General features: G+C 40.1%; 2 protein-coding genes across 2 annotated transcripts in view; one reads left to right on the top strand and one right to left on the bottom strand.

Moving 5' to 3' along the window:
* Positions 1 to 3,345: 3,345 nt before the first annotated feature.
* LOC104953153 (probable phospholipid-transporting ATPase IM) lies at positions 3,346 to 6,652 on the bottom strand. Its single transcript, XM_010780078.1, has 5 exons — positions 6,599 to 6,652; positions 5,463 to 5,687; positions 4,460 to 4,598; positions 4,067 to 4,197; positions 3,346 to 3,567 (listed from the first exon to the last, which is right to left on the bottom strand). The coding sequence occupies exons 1-5, from the start codon at positions 6,650 to 6,652 to the stop codon at positions 3,346 to 3,348; spliced, it is 771 nt and encodes a 256-aa protein (XP_010778380.1).
* Positions 6,653 to 15,748: 9,096 nt separating this feature from the next.
* The window catches only part of cdk7 (cyclin-dependent kinase 7), a 15,103-nt gene continuing 10,036 nt past the window's right edge, over positions 15,749 to 20,815 (top strand). Inside the window, exons 1-11 of the mRNA XM_010780074.1 lie at positions 15,749 to 15,855; positions 16,074 to 16,133; positions 16,222 to 16,255; positions 16,340 to 16,407; positions 16,528 to 16,596; positions 18,308 to 18,418; positions 18,500 to 18,618; positions 18,984 to 19,083; positions 19,181 to 19,267; positions 19,355 to 19,504; positions 19,999 to 20,137. Of these exons, the coding sequence (XP_010778376.1) occupies positions 15,790 to 15,855; positions 16,074 to 16,133; positions 16,222 to 16,255; positions 16,340 to 16,407; positions 16,528 to 16,596; positions 18,308 to 18,418; positions 18,500 to 18,618; positions 18,984 to 19,083; positions 19,181 to 19,267; positions 19,355 to 19,504; positions 19,999 to 20,137 (1,003 nt within the window). The 5' untranslated portion in view covers positions 15,749 to 15,789. The remainder of the gene's footprint in view (positions 15,856 to 16,073; positions 16,134 to 16,221; positions 16,256 to 16,339; positions 16,408 to 16,527; positions 16,597 to 18,307; positions 18,419 to 18,499; positions 18,619 to 18,983; positions 19,084 to 19,180; positions 19,268 to 19,354; positions 19,505 to 19,998; positions 20,138 to 20,815) is intronic.

Raw genomic sequence — 20,815 nt, 5'->3', positions numbered from 1 at the left:
TCCCCTGTCACTTTTCACCCTCCTGCCACAATGTAGTGCACTGCAGGAGTAGAGAACAACAGCTGTGGTGCAGAGGCACACTTCCATCACCCGCCACGACTTCCTGCTAATCTAATGATGATGTAATCAGCCGCGAGGAATACAAATGGCTCCGGTTGGTGGCTTTTGCACAGAGAACTATGCAAACACCTGACCCCCCCAATCTTAATCGTTGCTGCTGGGTCAGAGTGTACAACCCCTCCCCTTGACATTTCAACACTCCCCCTCACACTTTGACCTCCATAACCCCCATTCCACCACACTGATGTCACACAGCTTTACATAAATGCCCCCAAACTGCCATTAACATCAAAATGGAGTCCATGTTGATGTTTGCAAGCTTCCCCGCTCATGGCTCCATTGTTCTACAATGTTCGACTGTCTTTGTCCCCAGCGCCAAGGAAGGGCCACAATCAATGCAAAGACTCTTACATTGTACTTACTTAAGTTTACAAAGTCGTCTGGAGACGGTGGCTTATATTGCACTCAGAGCGACAGACACACAAACAGACACATGCTGGAGAGGGTGAGTCTGCCTTTTGAGAGTGTTTGCTGAAACCAAAGATGAAATCAGAGGTATGACAATCTGGCTATCAAACCTAGACAATGTTCAGCTGTACGGGTCCTGTGATTTACCGGCAACAAGGACATTCCACCTATTGCACTTAAACTCACACATATACATATACACACACACACACACACACACACACACACACACACACACACACACACACACACACACACACTTCCACCCACACAGAAACAAGGGATAAACCCACTCACAACGTCTGGTCAGAAAGCCTCTTTTCCCTCCTCCCACTGCAGAAGCCGGAGAGCCTGTGGAGGACTTTTAGTTTCACTCTAGTTGAGACTTTTGTGAAGGAAAAAAATCTGAGTAATAACTGTTACAGAAAAATAAAAACTTAAAAGGATAATATGGGTAAAAATTGCGTGTTTTGAAATAAATTAACAAATAAAAACAATTGTAAAACAAAAGCAGTGCTGTCGGTTTATTGTGTTTGGTTTGATCTTCAAAGGAAGTCCCCTGTGGCCCCCGCGGATGGAAATGAGATTTTTTACCACAACAATAACAAAGAGGAGATATTCATGCAGAGGTAAACTGTCTAGTAAAGACAATAGACAAAACGTATTGTACATCATGTATTTTGTATATTAAATTGTTTACTTTATTGCAAAATGATAGCTTTACGAAAGATCAGTGCAGGCTCTACAGAGTTGCCTGTTTTAAGTAGAAAAACACAATCTTTTCAATAATATGTTGCTCTAAGAATATACAGTTGCAAGAAAAAGTATGTGAACCCTTTGGAATTACCTGGATTTCTGCATAAGTTGGTCATAAAATGTGTTCTGATCTGCACGTTTAAAGTTTGCAAAAGAGCACCTGGATGTTCCAAAATATTCTGTGGACAGATGAAACCAAAGATGAGTTGTTTGGAAGGAACACACAACGTTATGTGTGGAGAAAAAAAGGCACAGCACACCAACATCAAAACCTCATCTCAACTGTGAAGTATGGTGGAGGGAGCATCATGGTTTGGGGCTGCTTTGCTGCCTCAGGGCCTGGACAGATTGCCATCATCGACGGAAAAATGAATTCTCAAGTTTATCAAGACATTTTGCTGGAGAACTTAAGGCCATCTGTCCACCAATTGAAGCTCAACAGAAGATGGGTGATGAAACAGGATAACGACCCAAAGCACAGAAGTAAATCAACAACAGAATGGCTTCAACAGAAATGGTAAATGGACTGTACTTATATAGCGCTTTATCCAGTCTTTAAGACCCCTCAAAGCGCTTTACATACTACATGTCATTCACCCATTCACACCCATTCATACAGAGCAGTGTACCTTACTCTAGGACCTAACATTCACACACATTCACACACCGTTGGCCATGCCATCGGGAGCAACTCAGGGTTAAGTATCTTGCCCAAGGATACATCGACATGTTGACTGCATGGGCTGGGATCGAACCCACAACCTTCTGGTTGAAAGTCGACCACACTTCCTCACAGCCACAGTCGCCCCATTACACTTCGAGCTACACATCTCTCATCAGGTTTCTTCTGATTATATAGTAATCGGTGAATATTCCCCCCCCGCATTGGAGAGTTCTTTAGCTTCTGTAGCTGTGAAGCGACATATTGCCAGCACCACAGGCTGATTGTTTAGGTTAATGCGTCCTCACGTGGCAAAATATTTTGTCGAGCAGTCTGTTGAGTGTGGACTTGAGACCGCAAGCAAAACCTGCAGGGTGCTCAGCTAATTGCCTGCGCGAGAGAATAGCGCTCCCAAGCTCTCAAAGTGTTATCATTTCTGATGTGCGCAAATTGGAGTTGTAACGCAGTGACAAGCAGAGTAGTGGGAAAGCTCACTATACTGTCAAAGCTTTGAAGTTGATAGATGGGGAAAGGGAACACAGTAAACAGAGACACACAACACACCACTCACAGCTTGTCTGGATATGTCTTGCTGCTGCTGTCTCTATGGAATCTAAAAAACAGTTGGACACGCACCCACAACCACACAACCACGACACACCACAACACACACACGACCCACACACACACACAGCACACAACACACAATGGTGCGATCGAAACATATAACGTGTGAATATGGTGCGATGAGGCAATTGATGTTGAATGTGTGTTGCTGAAGGGCTGACTAACACTACTTTACTACAATACAATACAAATGGGAGCTTTATTGGTTATCCTCACCTATGTTAAGGGGTTTGTGACAATATTTCAATTCACTACAACTCTTTTCATGCCTTCTATTATTAATACTCTATTGGTTANTGTGGCATGACCTCAAGAGAGCGATTCACACCAGACATCCCAAGAATATTGCTGAACTGAAACAGTTTTGTAAAGAGGAATGGTCCAAAATTCCTCCTGACCATTGTGCAGGTCTGATATGCAACTATAGGAAACGTTTGGTTGAGGTTATTGCTGCCAAAGGAGGGTCAACCAGTTATTAAATCCAAGGGTTCACATACTTTTTCCACCCTGCACTGTGAATGTTTACATGGTGTGTTCAATAAAAACATAAAAACATATCATTGTTTGTGTGGTTTTAGCTTAAGCAGACTGTGTTTGTCTATTGTTGTGACTTAGATGAAGATCAGAACACATTTTATGACCAATTCTTGCAGAAATCCAGGTAGTTCCAAAGGGTTCACATACTTTTTCTTGCAACTGTATATGATCCAATATTGTCCCATATCAAAACCCCTAAATGTACCATTGTCATTATTCATGCATGATTTGGTGCATCACTTGTTCTTCATGTTGATCTGGAGCTGTGAGTCAGTGGGGTTATTATCTGCGGTCACCTGCTCATCCACCGTCGGCACGGTGCTGCGGATGCAGGTTCCTGAAGAGATGAGGCGCCCGGGCCCGGCCCCCTGGGAGAGGGCGTACGACGAGCGGCGGAGAGAAGCTCCTCTTCTCAACCTCGACCTCAGCTCCACCGGCTGAGAGGACGCGCTGTGGACCTGCAGCACAGCCAGGTGAGAGAGACATTAATCAGCTTTACAACTGCTTCTGCTTTGTGTTTATAAGGAATCAATACCTAGGCGAATGGCAAACAACTCACCCCATCGCATATAAAAGACGCTAAGATTGGTAGCACGCTTACAGGTCCAAAATAACATAAAATGAGAATCAGATTTAAATCATATCGAGTTGGTCCTCAAGTCAAGCAGATATCGTTTTAAACTTGCTGTTAACTTGTCTTGTTGAAAAACAGTAGGATCGACACAACTATACAAATAATCAGAGCAAAATATTACATAACCATAATTATAAACTAGTCTCAACGCTTTATTTTATACCATATTGTTAAGAAATAAATCACAAGAAACTAGAATAAAAAATATGAATGAATAAAAGACATGTACAGGAGCTTGATTGCTGTGACATCATATCAATTGGATAATTTTTGCATTGCATCCTTGTTTCTAAATTACATTTCTTCTTTTCGTGCAGTCTCACCTTGTGTTTGTCGTGCATGTTAAAGATGACATTGATAGCCAGAGCGGTCATTGAGGGTAAAACAGCCGTCCAGGTGGTGAGCAGAGCTGTGAGCCACACCAGTGGATCAATGAAGGCCCTATTAGACGCTCCTGATGAAAAGCACACACAGAGCAATCAAACCAGCTCACAGGGGTGGTTACACATCATCAGATCAACATTTTGACTATAATAGCATTTTTAACTGTGTTTGGATGTATGTTTTGTCCAACAATTGTTTTTATATTATTTGACCCCAAGAGTGCAGAAGTTCATGCTGTAATGGGTGTAACAAAAAAACACAGCTTGGAGTAACATCGCTCAACCGACAGAAATGAATGGAGTAAGCTTGCGGTGAGATGAGGAGAAGTGTACCGAGAAAGAAATAGTCCCCGGGTGAAGCTTTAAACAGACTGGTGCTGTGGGTGATCCTGGAACAGATGAAGAACATCACCACAGAGACACACACCGCTGCCACGTTCAACCTGGTCCAGTATCTGGTGACCAGAGAAATCTAAAAACACAAACAGAAATATTGCCATCTTGATATACAGCCTTCCTCCTCACGCTCTGTTCCCAAAGAGTCCCCAACTAGCCGTAAGATTTCTCTAATGACCACCACATTTGGAAACTTCCCCAGCCTGCTTCAAATATGTGTATGCCTATAATCTATGGTGGTTGGATACAGTAAGCGATGACAATGATAAGCTGCGCTCCTGCACCACACACGAAATTGTCTTCCAGCAGCAGTTGGCAATGCGTGTTCAAGTGTTTGTTGCTTTGCATGTAGGCCTGAAGGACAAGCTGTTTGTATGCTACTAACTACTCTGCCTGTTCTCTCCAAAGTTGCCTACACCAACTTTTAATAAAGCTTCGTTTTCTCATGAGTTCAAGGACTAAGCAATTGATCATTCATCACAATTTCATCATTCAATTTTGGCAACTGCAGCTGAAGTTAATAAAGTAGATTCCATAATTTCTAAATGAACAAATATATCAATTAAGTTCTCTTTTCTACATTTGATCAAATGAGACTCACAAGACAATATTAGTCAGGCACAACAAATTGTTTGTAATTTAGTTTCAGTTTATAATGTTTAATACACAGACACCATCTTGTGTTTTACTGCATTTAAATGTAAAATGGAGAAAAAGCTCCGTAGAGAAAGATGTATTTATTGCATATGAACTAAAAAACATCCAATTTCACATAATATGTAATGTCATTGAGGGTGCAGAGATGGTGGATTGTGCAGCAATAATAATATTTTATAGCATTCCCCCTGTGTTTTCACAATATATTTTTGTATAACATGTTTTAAATTATGATTAAATCTTCCTGTGGTTCACTTGCATCCATACAAAATTTGATCATTACCTCAACGTTGGCAGTGAACGTTGCTGCCATGGCGACAGTCACTGCCATGGTCTGGAAGTCATAAGCTGTGTTGTGAAAAACTCCAAAAGGGATGAAGAAGAAGACGAGAGAAGAGTAGACAGCATAGAGGAGCGATGAGATGAGAATGAGAGGGCTGGAGAGCTCCTGTCTCTGTCCCGACCGGTACAGCTCAGGCCACTTCAGGCTGCTCTCTGCATTCACATCCTACAACAGAAAGAGGGAGGATGAAGCTTTATGACTTACATTTGAGGTATTTCAATGATTTCCAATATTACAATCACAATTCATGATTTAAAATATAGGATAAATGATAAACTGTCAGAAACTAAGCCATGCTCAATCGGAGTGCAACAAGGCTCAATTCTTGGACCGCTGTTGTTCAGCATATATATTAATGATCTCCCATCTGTTTGTGAGGATGTGGACGTCCAGATGTATGCTGACGACACAGTGGTTTACACTCATGGGAAAGATGCTGAACAGGTTGCCTCTAAGCTCTCGTCGACGCTGCACAAAGTTGCTCATTGGTTAAATGACTCGTGTCTTACTTTAAACACGAACAAAACAGTGACAATGTATTTCACGAATAAGAAAAAAACAACCACGCATCCACAGCTTCGTGTGAATGGTAAAATAATTGAAAACGTCAATGAGGTCAAATACTTGGGAGTGATCTTGGATGCCAATTTGACTTTTGAAAGCCATATTAGAAGCATGACTAGAAAGCTGAAATATAACATTTTCAAATTTAAACATATTAGGAACTCATTAACCATAGAAGCATCGAAAACCTTTTTGCATGCCATGATACTATCACATTTTCACTACTGTGTAACCTGCTGGTCCCAAGCAACTAAGACTGCTATGAGACCACTTGAGGTTCTTTATAAACAAGCCTTAAAAGTTATGGATAGAAAGTCATTACAACACCATCATTGCAATATACTGTCCAAATACAAACTTTTCAGTTTTGATAGTCTTGTTCTACTTTCCCGAGTTCGATTGGTATTCAGAATCATTCACAATTCTACAACACCACCGTTGAGGGGCTTTTTTCAGTTTCGCCGTGAGCAGAGTTGCAGAAACTCCAGATCTTCATCAAATGAAGATCTAACCTTCCCTCTGAGGCGCACTGCCTTTGGACGATCAGCATTTTCGTTTACGGCCATCAAGCACTGGAATACTCTTCCAGTTGAACTTAAAACCTGTACTGATTTTAACTTGTTTTCCTATGGTTCCTATGGTTCCTATGGTGCAAAAAAAAATGATATTAAGCAACCAGTCATGCCAACATTAATTAAACTGTAATCTGAGTTTTTTTTTCTATATCTTAGATATTTTATTTAAGTGTATTTGAAGTGTACTAAGTATTATGTTCGTAACCTGTATTTAAATCAAGCTTTGTAATTATTTGAGTGACCGAGATCATGTAAGTGTATTTCAAGTGTACTATGTATTAATTTATTGAGCTGTACTTAAATCAGGTTTTATAGAGATCATGCAATGTTATTATTTGCTTATTGATTGTTATGAACCTGTCTGAGGACCACAGATGGAAATGAGCTATTAGCTATAATCTGGCATATTGCATCTCTTCTCTTTGCTGAGATTAATGTTTTTGTATGCATGGTCCTTCTATAAATAAATACAAAAATACATTTGTTCTGGGAATGTCATTTTCGAGCCTGAGGGGCTCGGGGCTCAACTGGTTAATTTAATGATCTCAAATAGGCCTTTCATATAACACATTTATCTTGTAAATAGTTTTGAAACACTGACAGTATCTTGTCTTCAATTCAATATGAATGGATTTTAAAGTATACGGAAAAAGAACAAGATCAGTGTTTCCATAGTCCTCGTCTACAACAGACAGCCATGCCAATCATTACTAAGTACTTAATCTTATCAGACGTTGTTCACACATCCTTCGGGGAGTTTTGACATGAAACATTTTACAGACCCGCGGGCTAACCTAAAAATAAAGTTTATCACCCTTGTCTTAATAGAAACATGGTTTGCCCATAAACCACAACTACTGGGCATGACCTGTGAGATGTTATTTGACAGGTGGAGTATAATTAAGTCTGATTTAACATGTGTGTTCAGTGAGACATCAGTTGCCACAACAAACTAATGCTTCAGAGGAAGAAACAGTGGGTGTGTGAGTGGGGTTGTGTTGATGATAAAGGTAGATTAAAGGGTGTGTGTATGTTGAGTGTGTGCTGGGGCTTTCCCCTTTATATGTCAAATTACAGCAGGGTGGAAAAAACACATCAACCAACCTTGAACAGGCCACAGTTGTTCCATTAATTCATCATTGTCTGAAGTTGTGTTTATTTAGTGACTCTATGCAAACCTTGACCTTCGTTGTATGGAAAACATCCTTTAACATTAACAAGCAATGCAAATTATGTCAGATGACCTTTCTCCATTGGTGCCCCACAGTTATTAGCTGTTACTCATCTCAGGCGTGTGTCTGTGTGTGTGTGTGTGTGTGTGTGTGTGTGTGTGTGTGTGTGTGTGTGTGTGTGTGTGTGTGTGTTTGTTTGTGTGTGTGCGTGCGTGCATGCGTGACCATGTGCATGGCACACGCTAGGAGGTATTTCATTATGCGGGGTGGTATTTGTGATTGTGTGCTCAGTAGCACGTAAACACTCAGCACAGTTTCAAAGCTGTGGAATTAAAAAAATCTGCAATGCCATCATTGGGTGTTTTTGCTTTTCACTTTCCCACCGGTGACACATTCATTTAATTCACGAATGTGTTGTATTTGGGCATTTTGATATAAGTGTGAATATATTGTGTTGAGAGTGTCTATTTCATTGGGAGTGTTCTCATAACAACAGCAATCCTTATTGCTCATTCCTTCACTTATGGGCATGGGGCCAGCATTGTATTACTGTATGTGTGCATTTTAATTCCATATTCTTAAGGAACAAATGTCTTGACCAGGAAGAGAGAAAAACTGAATGGCAGCATAGTTCAGGAAAGATGTTTATTAAAGAACTCAAGTTAAAACTGGGTTTAGGGTTAGCTGAGCTCTACATAGAACATTAGATTGTTATCATAAAATCGCAGATACAGGGTCCCGCAATGTAGTAAGGTTAGACTGAAGCATTCTTTTATGCACCTGTCAATCCTCAAATGTAATGCAGAATTAAATCCCAGATCAAATTAACGTGAGAGGGTCTTGAGCATGTTTCTCTTCAGTGATTGTGATGTTATGTCAAATGTCTTTTCCCTTGTATCTTGTCTCACATATTTCTCCGTGTTGATGTTGCAAAGGAGCTGCTGTGATGCAAGAAACACTTCAGACTCGATCTGACAATAAGGTATTTTTGTTTTGTAAATAAGGTTTACAGTTCTTTTTAAAAGACGAGTAAGATTAGGCTTCTTTTACATTTTGTTTTATTTGTATATCGATGTTGCATTTTTGGATTTAAGAGATCGAATTTGACTCTCAGATACATTTAAGCCCTTACAAAAATAGAATAACAAAAGTGTGTGTGTGTGTGTGTGTGTGTGTGTGTGTGTGTGTGTGTGTGTGTGTGTGTGTTGTCATGTGTGTCTATATTGATTTGGGATGTGTGCAAGAATACAAAGAGACCCCTGAGAGTGAGGGGTCAACAGCTGCTCCCCAACAACCAATCAATTGCAGAGTATCAGTAAACATTACACACAGACACACACACACACACACACACACACACACACACACACACACACACACACAACACACACACACACACACACACACACACACACACTCACACTCACGGAGACATACAGACGGCACTCTGTTCTCAAAAATCTGTTGCCATGGATACCAGATACAGGCAGCCAAGAGGGAGCAGTTTCCAGCTTAAACTGTAAATATTGAATTATGATGGGGAGGAAAGAGACAGCAATGCAGGGCAACGTTCCTGCCTGAATATTCTAAATATCCAGATAATCCTTTCATCTCTATTCACCGCTACAGGAAATCTGGTGCATCATTCATGTTCATCAAGTTCAACACAAAAAGATCAATCTGTCTTCCCGAATCCAGCCACTTATCTAACTCTCTATTACAGACTGAGCGCTGCCCCCATTCCCTCATCTCTCCCTGCCTTTTTGTCTGGAAGATCTTCACTCCCTTAAGTGGGATGCAAAGTAAATGCCTGATTTGCTATACATAAAAGTGAACCGCATTCAAACCACTTTACCAAACGCTGGAGCTTTCATGTGGATACAGTTCCTCTGTGGATTCATGGATGGGGAGAAAAAATGGGGAGAAAGGAGATTGAGATGAAGAATGTGAAGAGGGAAGAAAAAAAGATTTAACAATTAATAAATGCTTTGGCAAATGTTGCAATAGGGGCTACTGGAGAGAAGGACTGAAAGAGCAAGAGAAGAGATACTCTGAAGGTGAATGTCAATAATTGGTTAACTGTCTAATCTTAGCAGTGGATTCAGCAGAGCTTAAATAATAATAACACACTGATATTCATAACAAAGCACAGCACTTGACTGCACCGGGAAGGAGAGCGGGCGAGAGTCAACGTGCTAACCTTGAGCTGACATTGTGAGCAGCAGAGACTCACGTTCAATCAATAAAGGGCTTTTCTCAGGGAGTCCACTAATCTCACAGGGCAGCAGAGGGTTCATCAGTGCTGAGAGACCCCTGGGACTGACAGAAGTAATGGGGTTAGCAGAGAGGGAGGAAGTGTGTGTGTGTGTGTGTGTGTGTGTGTGTGTGTGTGTGTGTGTGTGTGTGTGTGTGTGTGTGTGTGTGTGTGTGTGTGTGTGTGCAGGAGGATAGATCTTCACCGTGAGTAAGACAGTGAAAGCGTGCAAGGAACAAGCAATTGTGGGTCTGATAGATAGCACGGTCTTGTGTGCTGCAGCTTTCGTGTTACTAAAGTGCATTTGTGTATGTGTGTGTGTGTGTGTCCGAAGGAGCAAGGGCCATGCTGATAGAGTGAGAAGTTAATGGGACGTTTGGCAGGGTTGATTACTGAGGCCTCAGTGATCCGGCTGGGTTAATGAAGCAAATTACTTCTTGGATAACACACTACCGCTGCTATCTGCAGCTCCTGATACACTCTGATGAACCACAATGGCCTTCTCTTCTCCATCATTTACCTTCTTAAAGCCTTCTGCCCTAAGTTGTATCACACACATTCAGTGTACCTGTAAATGATACAATAAGGTACAGTATGGTACAATACGATGGTACGGTAAGGTGCGATACAATAGTATACCACACCATATACTTATTGTCCGTACGGTACGGTACGGTATGGCAGAATGCGATATGATACGATACGATGTGATACGGTACAGCACGTTAAGGTACCATACCATACCATATGGTACCATTTATTGTCCTTGCAAGGACATTGGATTATATCCTGATTTTCAACAGATGATAAAAAAAACATACATACTACATAGTGCTAAATAAAAGACACTAACTTATTAACGCACGACTTTACATATACACAGCTTTTTTTTTGTTGCACTTTTATTGTCATTACACAGTACAGGCACTATGTAATGAAATGCTTTCTCTGCATTTGACCCATCCTAGTGTTAGGAGCAGTGGGCTGCCATTATGAAAGGCACCCGGGGAGCAGTGTAGGGCAGGGGTTCCCAAAGTGGGGGTCGCGAGACCCCGGGTGGGGGTCGCGAGATGATTACAAAATAAAAATGGAAAATTTAAAAAAAAACAATTAAAAAAAAAAATGGATTTAAAAATTTTTTTTTTTTTTTTTTTTATTATTATTAATAATAACGTTTGCATAGACATTTTTTTCTTTGACAATCCACTAGCACAGTGTTTCACAAAGGGGGTCGCCAGTCTCTGGCACACCTCGGCAGCCATTGGTCTTGCCGGGACTTGAACTGGTGACCTTACAGTTGCCAAGCCAAGTCCCTATGGACTTCGCCACCACCCCCAGCTTGCACATACAACACAAAGACAAAACTACTGACAATGGTGACGTATTGCACAAACCTCATGGCCAACATTTACATATATTACCGTTAAGTGTTGAGAAGTTTAATGGACATAGGTAGGAGTGTTTGTAGCACTGCAGCCTGCTCTAGGAAACCCTGAATCTGAATCTCCTCAGGTAAGAGGAGAACTCTTGGTGGAGGATGTGAGTGGGATCAAAAGTGGATGTTTTTATCCCCCATCATTTCTATAGCGGTCTGTACCAGGCGAGCGATCTGTGAGCCCACCACCATGGTTTTGAATCCGTCCTGGGACACATTAATTCAACCTCTACATATAATCTCCAAATGTAATTCCTGAATGTTGACAATCAAATAAGACAAATAAAAAAAGAATAAGGAGGGACCCAGAACCGCAGCACATAGTGTACTGTCTATAAAGTGGCCACCTCCCATTTGCACATGCAGTCACACTTGCATATACAATGCTAGACACACACAAATAAAGGGAGAGAAAGAGTTATCAGAAGACTTTGTTCTCCATTTGGAGCTGAGAGAGATTCTTCTAATGAGAGTGAAAACTACGTCTGAGCGGAAATGCAGACCAGAACAAAACAACAACGCAGATGGGAGCTAAGACAACAACAAAGACAGCCCTAAATGTAGTTGACTGCCGACTCCCTGCTGGCCCTGTCTATGTGCAGAGATGACACTGCGCCCATCCCCCTGCTACTTATAGGGACATTATCATAATGTTGTCTCTGTATGAGCCGAGCTATCAAGTGGGTTCATCTTGAAGTCCTCCACAAGCCCCGGTGTATGCTGATGCCTCAGAGGCTGGAAGAAGACAATGGTGAAAAAAGGAAAAAAATGCAACCCTAATATTTATTCAAACTGACAGTTTTGGCGTCTAACAATGCAGCCCAGGACTGACAGCACCAATTTGATGAATCTCTGCGTTGGTTGTAAACCAATCTAAGCAAAGAAGATAATGGTTGTCCTTCTGTGTGTCCTTCTGCTGTCCTATTTTCCTGTCACTACAGACAATCGAAAGAATAAACGTGAAATGGGTAAAGTGACTCATGTTGGGGACTGTGAGTGGTTGCTGTAAATCACCGTCAGAATAGAGACAGCCTACATTTAGGTTCAATAGGTTTTATATGTCATACTCAGATAAGAAAAAAGCACCAGATTAAGAGTGGAAGCAATTGTTTCTATTAGACACAGGGATAATGAATAATTAGTTCTCAGAAGCAGATATTGTTTGTCGGGGCTTGTGTTAAGATTCACACCTCAAACTTCCACCCTACAACATCCTGTTGTGTTATAGCTGTGCGTGTGTGGTCAGATACAGCTGCAGTCGTGTGTGTTTGTGTGTGTGTGCCTTTATGTGAGAGTCAAAAACAGAAACAAAGAGGAAAACTCCCTGTGACAGCACCACCACTTCCCCTGAGAGTTGATGAGTAAAACGTACAGCAGGTGTCTGATACTGCACTGCTAAACGCTGAATCATTCTCCTTTTCACTGTGTATAAACCTTATCTTTCCGATGTCATGACCTAATAGATGGCATTTCATAACTAAAGGTCAAAAGGCTTGAATTGACTCAATTGTGAAATGGAGCAAATTGACCAACTAAAACAGAAAGAGAAAGTCTAATGTATAGCCAAAATTGTTGGACATCTTTTATAACATTTGATCAAAGCAAGTTAAAGATTTTGACAGTGGGTTTTCCCCCTAAATAGGCCATATCATGCTCTTTTCTATCCGGTTCATACTTCAATTTTGGGTTCCTGCTAGAATATGTTAACATGCAATATCAACAAACACAATATGTTACGATACTCTATAAATACCTGTACTCTGATACGTTGCGTTTTAAACCCCTGACCCACCAAGCTGACAATGTCTGGCCTTTGGTGAGTATCTGCTGGCACTGTTGACACTTTTCTTTCCTGCCGACAAGTTCCAACAGAGATCGTTGCCTGTTTTTTTAAAGTATGTGTACAACAACGGTCAGTACGTCTGCAGTCTAAAGTCTTCCGGTTTTTAAATGCAATAACCAGATGGGGGAAATGTTCAGTATGTTCTAATGAGTATGCATGTGCCAAATCTGATTGGTTTATTGAATCCCATGTTTTCTGACTTTGGCAGCCAACAAAAAACGTACTTATTTTGCAGTTTGTGTGTTGGTAGGAACTACACATACCAAAATGTATGTGCTCAAGTACAAAAGTGAGGTTTTCCTGATATGGCTTCTTTAGGATTTGTCCCTTCATTCAGATATATATATAGATCTTGTTTTCTGCTTTTTATTGTGAAATGCATAGTATGTGGCTGGTGGCTTAAACAAATCTGATTATCAGTTGTCAGTTTAACAGAACGTGTGTTAGGCAGGGTGATGCAAAGAGGAAATTAACTGTAAAAACAATATAAAATCCTCAGGGACCTCCTGAATAGCCTCTTCTTCTCTGTCCTTCAAAGACAACCGGCCAAATATTCAGTGCTTTACAATCATTGTGCAGTGTTGAATGAAGTGGCCACATACAGTACCGCACAAATACACACACACACACACACACACACACACACACACACACACACACACACACACACACACACACACAAAAACACCTGTCCTATATTTGTTGTTTACTGTACATCATGTGAACACTGTCCCATCTGAAGCTGCCTCCAGCAGGATGTGGTGGTGCGGCACGTCCTCGCTCAACAACACCCACTTCCTATGAGTTTGATAAACAGCCCTGCGGTTTCACTAACCTCCTGCCCGTCAAACAGAAGAACACACACACACAGCTCAACAGCATCACCATCTGCTAATTTGACATAAAACCAGAGTGAGTTAGTGTGTAATGTATTCCATACTATCAAAAGATTTACTGGGACAAACTGTATAAACGCCACCAGAATCACTTACGCCTCCATAACTCTGCTGCCGATCTCCTCATCCACAGCCTCGGAGGGAGAGACTGAGGGGAATGAGCACAAGAATGCCCTCAAATCACATCAGAATTACAGGAGGACATCAATATGTCACATTTGTTTTAGAGGGAGTGATGTAAGTGGGTCTGAGTTATGTCCGCCACTGGACAGTTATGTTCCACATTAAGGCTGCCTGTGCATCCCTAAAGGTTGATAATGCAATGCCATTAAAGATGTAGACCTCTGCTAGAGTCTCTTCTCTCCTCTTCTCTTCTCCCCTCTTCTCTGCATGGTTGCATGGGCACACACAGTCCTGTCAGTCACATCTGTGAGCTGTCAGGATGTGAATGTGCATGAGACTGAGGGGTGTATTAGGCATGCTGATCCTTCACACTCCTTCCACAAAATGGAAGTGTGCATGCGTGCGTGCGTGCGTGTGTGCGTGTGTGTGTGTGTGTGTGTGTGAGAGAGGCGGGGAGGGTCAAAGGAGAGGAGCCATGCCTAATCCTGTGGGATGTGAGGGTATCTATTGTGTATGGAGATGGGATGTAGAGATGTGTTCAGTGGTGCATGGATCACAAAACCTTCCTAACTGACAGAAGAGCCTCTCGAGAGGCCAATGTCAAACTGCAAAAAAAAAGCAAGATAAAAAAGGGGCAAACTGTCTTGAACACAACAGTACTGCATATTGCATCATATCTGTGAAATGTTACGGATCTGAGTTGAGATTTTGAATGCCTTTATTCATAGAAATATGGTATAAAAAACTGGCACTGTATTATTGTCAAATAATTTTATATTCTTAGTAGTTTTAGTCATATTTATAGATAGAAACCCTAAACGATATAACCAATACTCCAATTTACAATGATGCATACATTATTTGTAGTTGATATGTTTAGTCTTATTTTATATAGACCCTCTACTAAAATTATTAAAATGATAAAAGTTAAATTATGATTATTTTTTTATTATTTTTTTTAAAATCTTTTTATTTGTTTATGCATGCTTCCTAGTTAACATTTAGCTGTCTTTGGCTCTTTTCGGCTCAAACAAATGTAAATGTCCACTCTTTGGGACGAATAAAGGTATTCTGATTCTGATTATTTCACCATAGCTTAGTTGAATTATAAGTAGTGGTTCAAAGATAAATAAATAGTCATAAAGTGTATGGGTACAAACTGACTTCATAATCTAATACATAAAACGATGGTTTCACAGAATAGAAAATAGAAATTGCCACGAAAGATATTGCCTGTAAACCTCATCAAATCACATAAACCTGCTTTATATTTTGATGTAGTGATGATTTAACCCGGTAGGTGGCGGTGTTGCTCAATATAAAAAGTTATTTAACCCGGAAACAGAACTCGCGGACCTTTAACAAAGCAGGAAGTGGATCTTGATGAAAGTGACAGTTAGGAATCATGGCGCTTGAAGCAAAATCCAGAAACAAACGATACGAGAAACTGGATTTCCTCGGAGAGGGTCAGGTAGGTGGAAACAGATATGAGTGGATTCGGTTTTGAAATCTGTCCACTCTCTTCCAATCCTATCTGGTTGTGTGGAAAGCATGTTAGCATCAAGCGTTAGCCGGTTGTTAATGTCAACAAAGCCTTGCTGCTCCACGCTACTGTGTTCACTACAGCAGCAGTGATGTTGAAAAAACAACACTTTTCTCTACCGTTTTCTCCCTTTCTCTCTTCAACAGTTCGCCACAGTTTACAAAGCCAGGGACAAAACAAACGACTCCATAGTTGCCATTAAAAAGGTACAATAAATAAGCTCAAAATTGGACATTTGTTAGCATGTGTATGCTATGCTGATGTTTAAAACTATGTTGTTGTTTTTTCTGACAGATTAAGGTTGGCCACAGAACTGAGGCTAAAGATGGTAAATGATGACTGCACACATTTAACACTCTCAGTGCTGCCCATTGTCTTCACCCTGTTAATTACTTTTATTTCTGATTAATAGGTATTAATAGGACTGCTCTTCGAGAGATCAAACTGCTGCAGGAACTGCATCATCCAAATATCATTGGGGTGAGTGAACATTTATTATGTCAGAATTCTAATAAAAAAGTTAATGGTGTTTCTTGTAAGGGGGGGAATAATGTACGTTCTATATTTGAACTATTCACCTTATTTGCTGTGTGTTTTTAGCTGCTGGATGCCTTCGGACACAAATCTAACATCAGCCTGGTGTTTGATTTCATGGAAACAGATCTGGAGGTGGGAGGGTTTATCATGTCATTAACAACATCTCTTTCTGTCCATCTGTGTCTTACTAGAGGTAGACCAACATCACATGATACAGTATTATGCAGTCCCATACATATATAATACAGCCCATTGAGTTTATGTATGTAATGTGTTTCAGAGCTGCACCTAACTAATTACTTTAACTATCCATTCATCTACAGATTATCTGCCAGATTTATCAACAGACTTTTTGATCTACACTGTAACTATAATAGTGTCCAAATATATACAAATTGTGAAGAAATGTAAATCCTTGTTTTTCAGTTTCCCTTTAAATGTCTTGTTTTGTCTGACAGTCAAAACATAAAGATAATTTATTAGTGTATCGGAAAGAGAAAATATCAAAAATATCCATGTTTAAGAAATTGGAAACAGCATTTTCTGCAATTTTTTTAATGAAAAATTACTTAAACAATCAATTGATTATCAAAATAATTGTTTATTTTTTCTCAGTGGATCACTGCAGCTCTAATGAGTTGTTTACTGAAACTTTTAATATATTGATCATCGTAAATTGTGTTTCTTGAATGTGTCATAATAAATAACTTGAACTTAACTAAATTCACTGAATAACTTTTGGCAGGAAATATAATGGCAACTTATTGACTCTAACTGCCTATTATTTAATACACCTTAATAACACATTGCAAAATGATGCAATGTTAAATCATTAAGTGAAATCAGCATATATTTTTTTAATTAAATCATATTGTGAAGAAGTATATTATCCTTATTCTTGTTCTATGTACTGTATGGGAATTTACATCTCTCTTTCATGGTTGTAAAAAGAACATTATGTTGCATTTCATTAGTGGGCCACCACATGGTTGACATTTCATTCTTTATTACCTTCCATTTATTAGAGATCAGGGAGAGAGCATTTAAAGCAAAGTGTTTTCTCTTCCCCACTAATATATTTTAAAGGTGTGTGGCAAGTGTCAGTCATTTGTTCAGTACTATGTACAACTTCCACGTTGTGAAATGTCAAGAGTGCAAAAATAAGCGAAAGAATGAAAAATTGTGAAGAGTTGTGAGGTCAGAGTAGCACAGAAAATATGAGCATGACGACGACAATTGGCAGCGTAAGTGCTCTCATGTAACCATTAAGTGCTTCTGCACGGTCACCGAGGCTTTTTTATTTTCCTCCTCTGGTTTTGTTTTAGCATACGAGGCTCCAGATGGGCGCCAACCACCAATACATCAGGCTCTAATAGGAAGATGCAAAACAAGATATATACACTTTAGAAAAAATCAATAACACTCGGCTCTTGGCCCTCAGAATGAATTGATGCCATTAGTGGCTCCAGACAGACAGGGACGTGAAATATGATGCTCATCTGATTATCTGTGCTGAAAGACTATTTTTAGACCAAATGGTTAGATTTGGCTGTAAGGGCTTTTCAAATACAGATATGTGATACCTTTTCAACTAAATTGTCAATAAAATCACGACGCATGATACTCAAATTAGTGTTTTTGGATTCTGGATAAAGGGTTGAATCTATATTGGGCTATTTAGTTTTCATGCAGCTGTGTCCAGTGATATCTGCCAGTTATTTATTGTCTTTTTTACTCCGATACTCTGCTTAGACATGTAAATACAGAAAGTAATGGAAATGGATGAAGATTATTGATCATAACATGTCCGACTTTTCATAAGCCTCTTTGTTTTTGTTTTTAGGTAATCATCAAAGACACCAGCCTAGTGTTGACTCCTGCCAACATCAAAGCCTACATCCTCATGACTCTGCAGGGATTAGAGTATATGCACCACCATTGGGTCTTACACAGGGTAAGTGCACTAGTATGGAAACACACACATATTTGCAAACACACAGACATTCATTTACATTCTGCTACTTTGTATGTCCAGGATCTGAAGCCCAATAATCTGCTGCTAGATGGCAGCGGAGTGTTGAAGTTGGCTGATTTTGGTTTGGCCAAAGCGTTCGGCAGCCCCAACAGAGTCTACACACATCAAGTCGTCACCAGGTATGTGCTTTTTGCCAATTTTGTTCAATCAATAATGCAGAACGTGGACTTCTTTGCCTAGTCTCCTGTGTATTTGTGTCCACTGGAAATCTCCCACAGTAGCTCAACTACATCCATTAAGACATTAAATATGCTTGATTATATTGAGTTAAATATCTGTCAGTAGTAGATATGTGACTGGTTGAGACGTATGTTACAGCACACATACTAATAAATACAGAAATCTTGTCCTCTTCTCGTTGTTACATTATCTCAAAGTTTCCCAAGTATTTGAATTGACAGAATATTGTTCTAACTAGCAGAGTAGCATATTGGATGTCTGTTTTTAAGAGTTGTAAACTTTAACTTGTTGATCTTATTCCCAGGTGGTACCGCGCCCCTGAGCTTCTGTTTGGTGCCAGGATGTACGGAGTGGGTGTTGACATGTGGGCAGTGGGATGCATCTTGGCAGAGTTGCTCCTTCGGGTAAACAAAACACACATTTAGAAATATTCATACAGGTATTAGCATGCTGTTATTTCTGTATCCCCGCTAAGGTCTCTTTGTGTCTCCTTTGCTGTAGATACCGTTCCTCGCTGGAGACTCAGATCTCGACCAGCTGACTAAGATCTTTGAGGCTCTTGGCACGGCTACCGAGGAGTCGTGGCCTGTTAGTATCTGTTTTTACCAGTGAAGGATGTGTTATTATACTTGCATGTGAATCCTTGTGTAATTTGTTTGTAATTTATGTCCTCAGGGCGTGACTAGTCTGCCAGACTATGTGTCCTTCAAAATATTTCCTGGCACACCTCTGGAACATATATTCAGTGCAGCTGGAGATGACTTACTAGAGCTGCTTCAGGGCTTGTTCACCTTTAACCCCGCCACGAGGACCACAGCTACACAGGTAAACAAAGCAGAGCAAAGACAGTATTCTCACTTCCACATCTTTGGAGTAAGGGGTTAACTGTGGTCAATTGTGAACACAAATAAAAAATCTTAGCCTAAATATTCATGATGATCATTTCAAGTGTTTTTTCATTTGAGTGTTAAAAAAGAAAATCGTCATTAAGTATTTTGATAATCAATTAATGGCTAAAATCCTTTTTCTATGCAAAAATGGCAAAAACGTTGTCAGCCTTTCAAATATGTAGGTTTTCTCCTCTTTGTTTTACATCATATTAAACTTAATACCTTTGGGTGTTGGAGTGTCAAGTCAAAACGTTTAAAGACATACATTTGTAGATGGTATTTGGACATTGTAAAGCCCAAATGATTAATTGAGAAAAAAATATTGTCATACAAACAAGCTTAATTATGAAAAATGTTAGACATTGCAGCCAAAGTAATGCGTACCTATGATCTGATGATGTGTTCATACTGTTGTCTGTTTCTGTCCAGGCTCTGAAGACGATGTACTTCAATAATCGACCTGCACCCACTCCTGGACCCCTGCTCCCCCGACCCAACGGCTCAGCTGAGGCTCTGAGGGAGAAGGAGACAGTCGGGCTCAAGAGGAAAATTGAGGGCCTGGAGACAAGTAATTAATACATAGTTGCTTTTTATATACCCATGAAATGCCACCTTAACCTCGACTTACTCTAATGTCAAATGAAGCCTGTCAATATTATCATGGTAAAACTGTGAATGTTTTTAGATTAGATTCAACTGTATTGTCCTTGCACAGAGTACAATTACTCGCGTACAACGAAAGGCATCTTTTTTATTTATTTATTTTTGTGTCAGAAACAAAACATACAACAATAATATTAATATATATTTTTTTCCTTATTACATTACATTTAGCTGACGCTTTTATCCAAGCAATACAATAAGTGCATTCGACCAAGAAGATACAAACTTGAAGAAAACAGAATCATATAAGTACATCAGGTTTCATAGAGCCAAAACATTTGAAGTGCTACTCAACTGGCTTTAGATAAGCCAGTCTTTTGTTAGTATGTAAGTGCTTTGTTAGTATACAAGTGCTTTTTATTTTGTTTTTTGCTTTCTGTTTTTCATTTTATTGCTCGAAGTGGAGTTAAAAGAGATGAGTTTTCAATCTGCGCCGGAAGATGTGTAAGCTATCTGCTGTCCTGATTTCAATGGGGAGCTCATTCCACGAGACGCAGTCGGTTTTGCCGAGCGACGTGGGCGTGACGCTCCCCCTGGGTTCAAGGGTAGTCGTTTTTTTGTGCACCCAAAACGATAGGACCGA

The sequence above is a fragment of the Notothenia coriiceps genome, unplaced genomic scaffold, assembly GCF_000735185.1.
Source record: "Notothenia coriiceps isolate Sejong01 unplaced genomic scaffold, NC01 NC01_scaffold00021186, whole genome shotgun sequence".
Lineage (NCBI taxonomy): Eukaryota > Metazoa > Chordata > Actinopteri > Perciformes > Nototheniidae > Notothenia > Notothenia coriiceps.
Note: the sequence above shows the minus strand (reverse complement) of the source record. Positions and strands in the feature narration are given on the sequence as shown.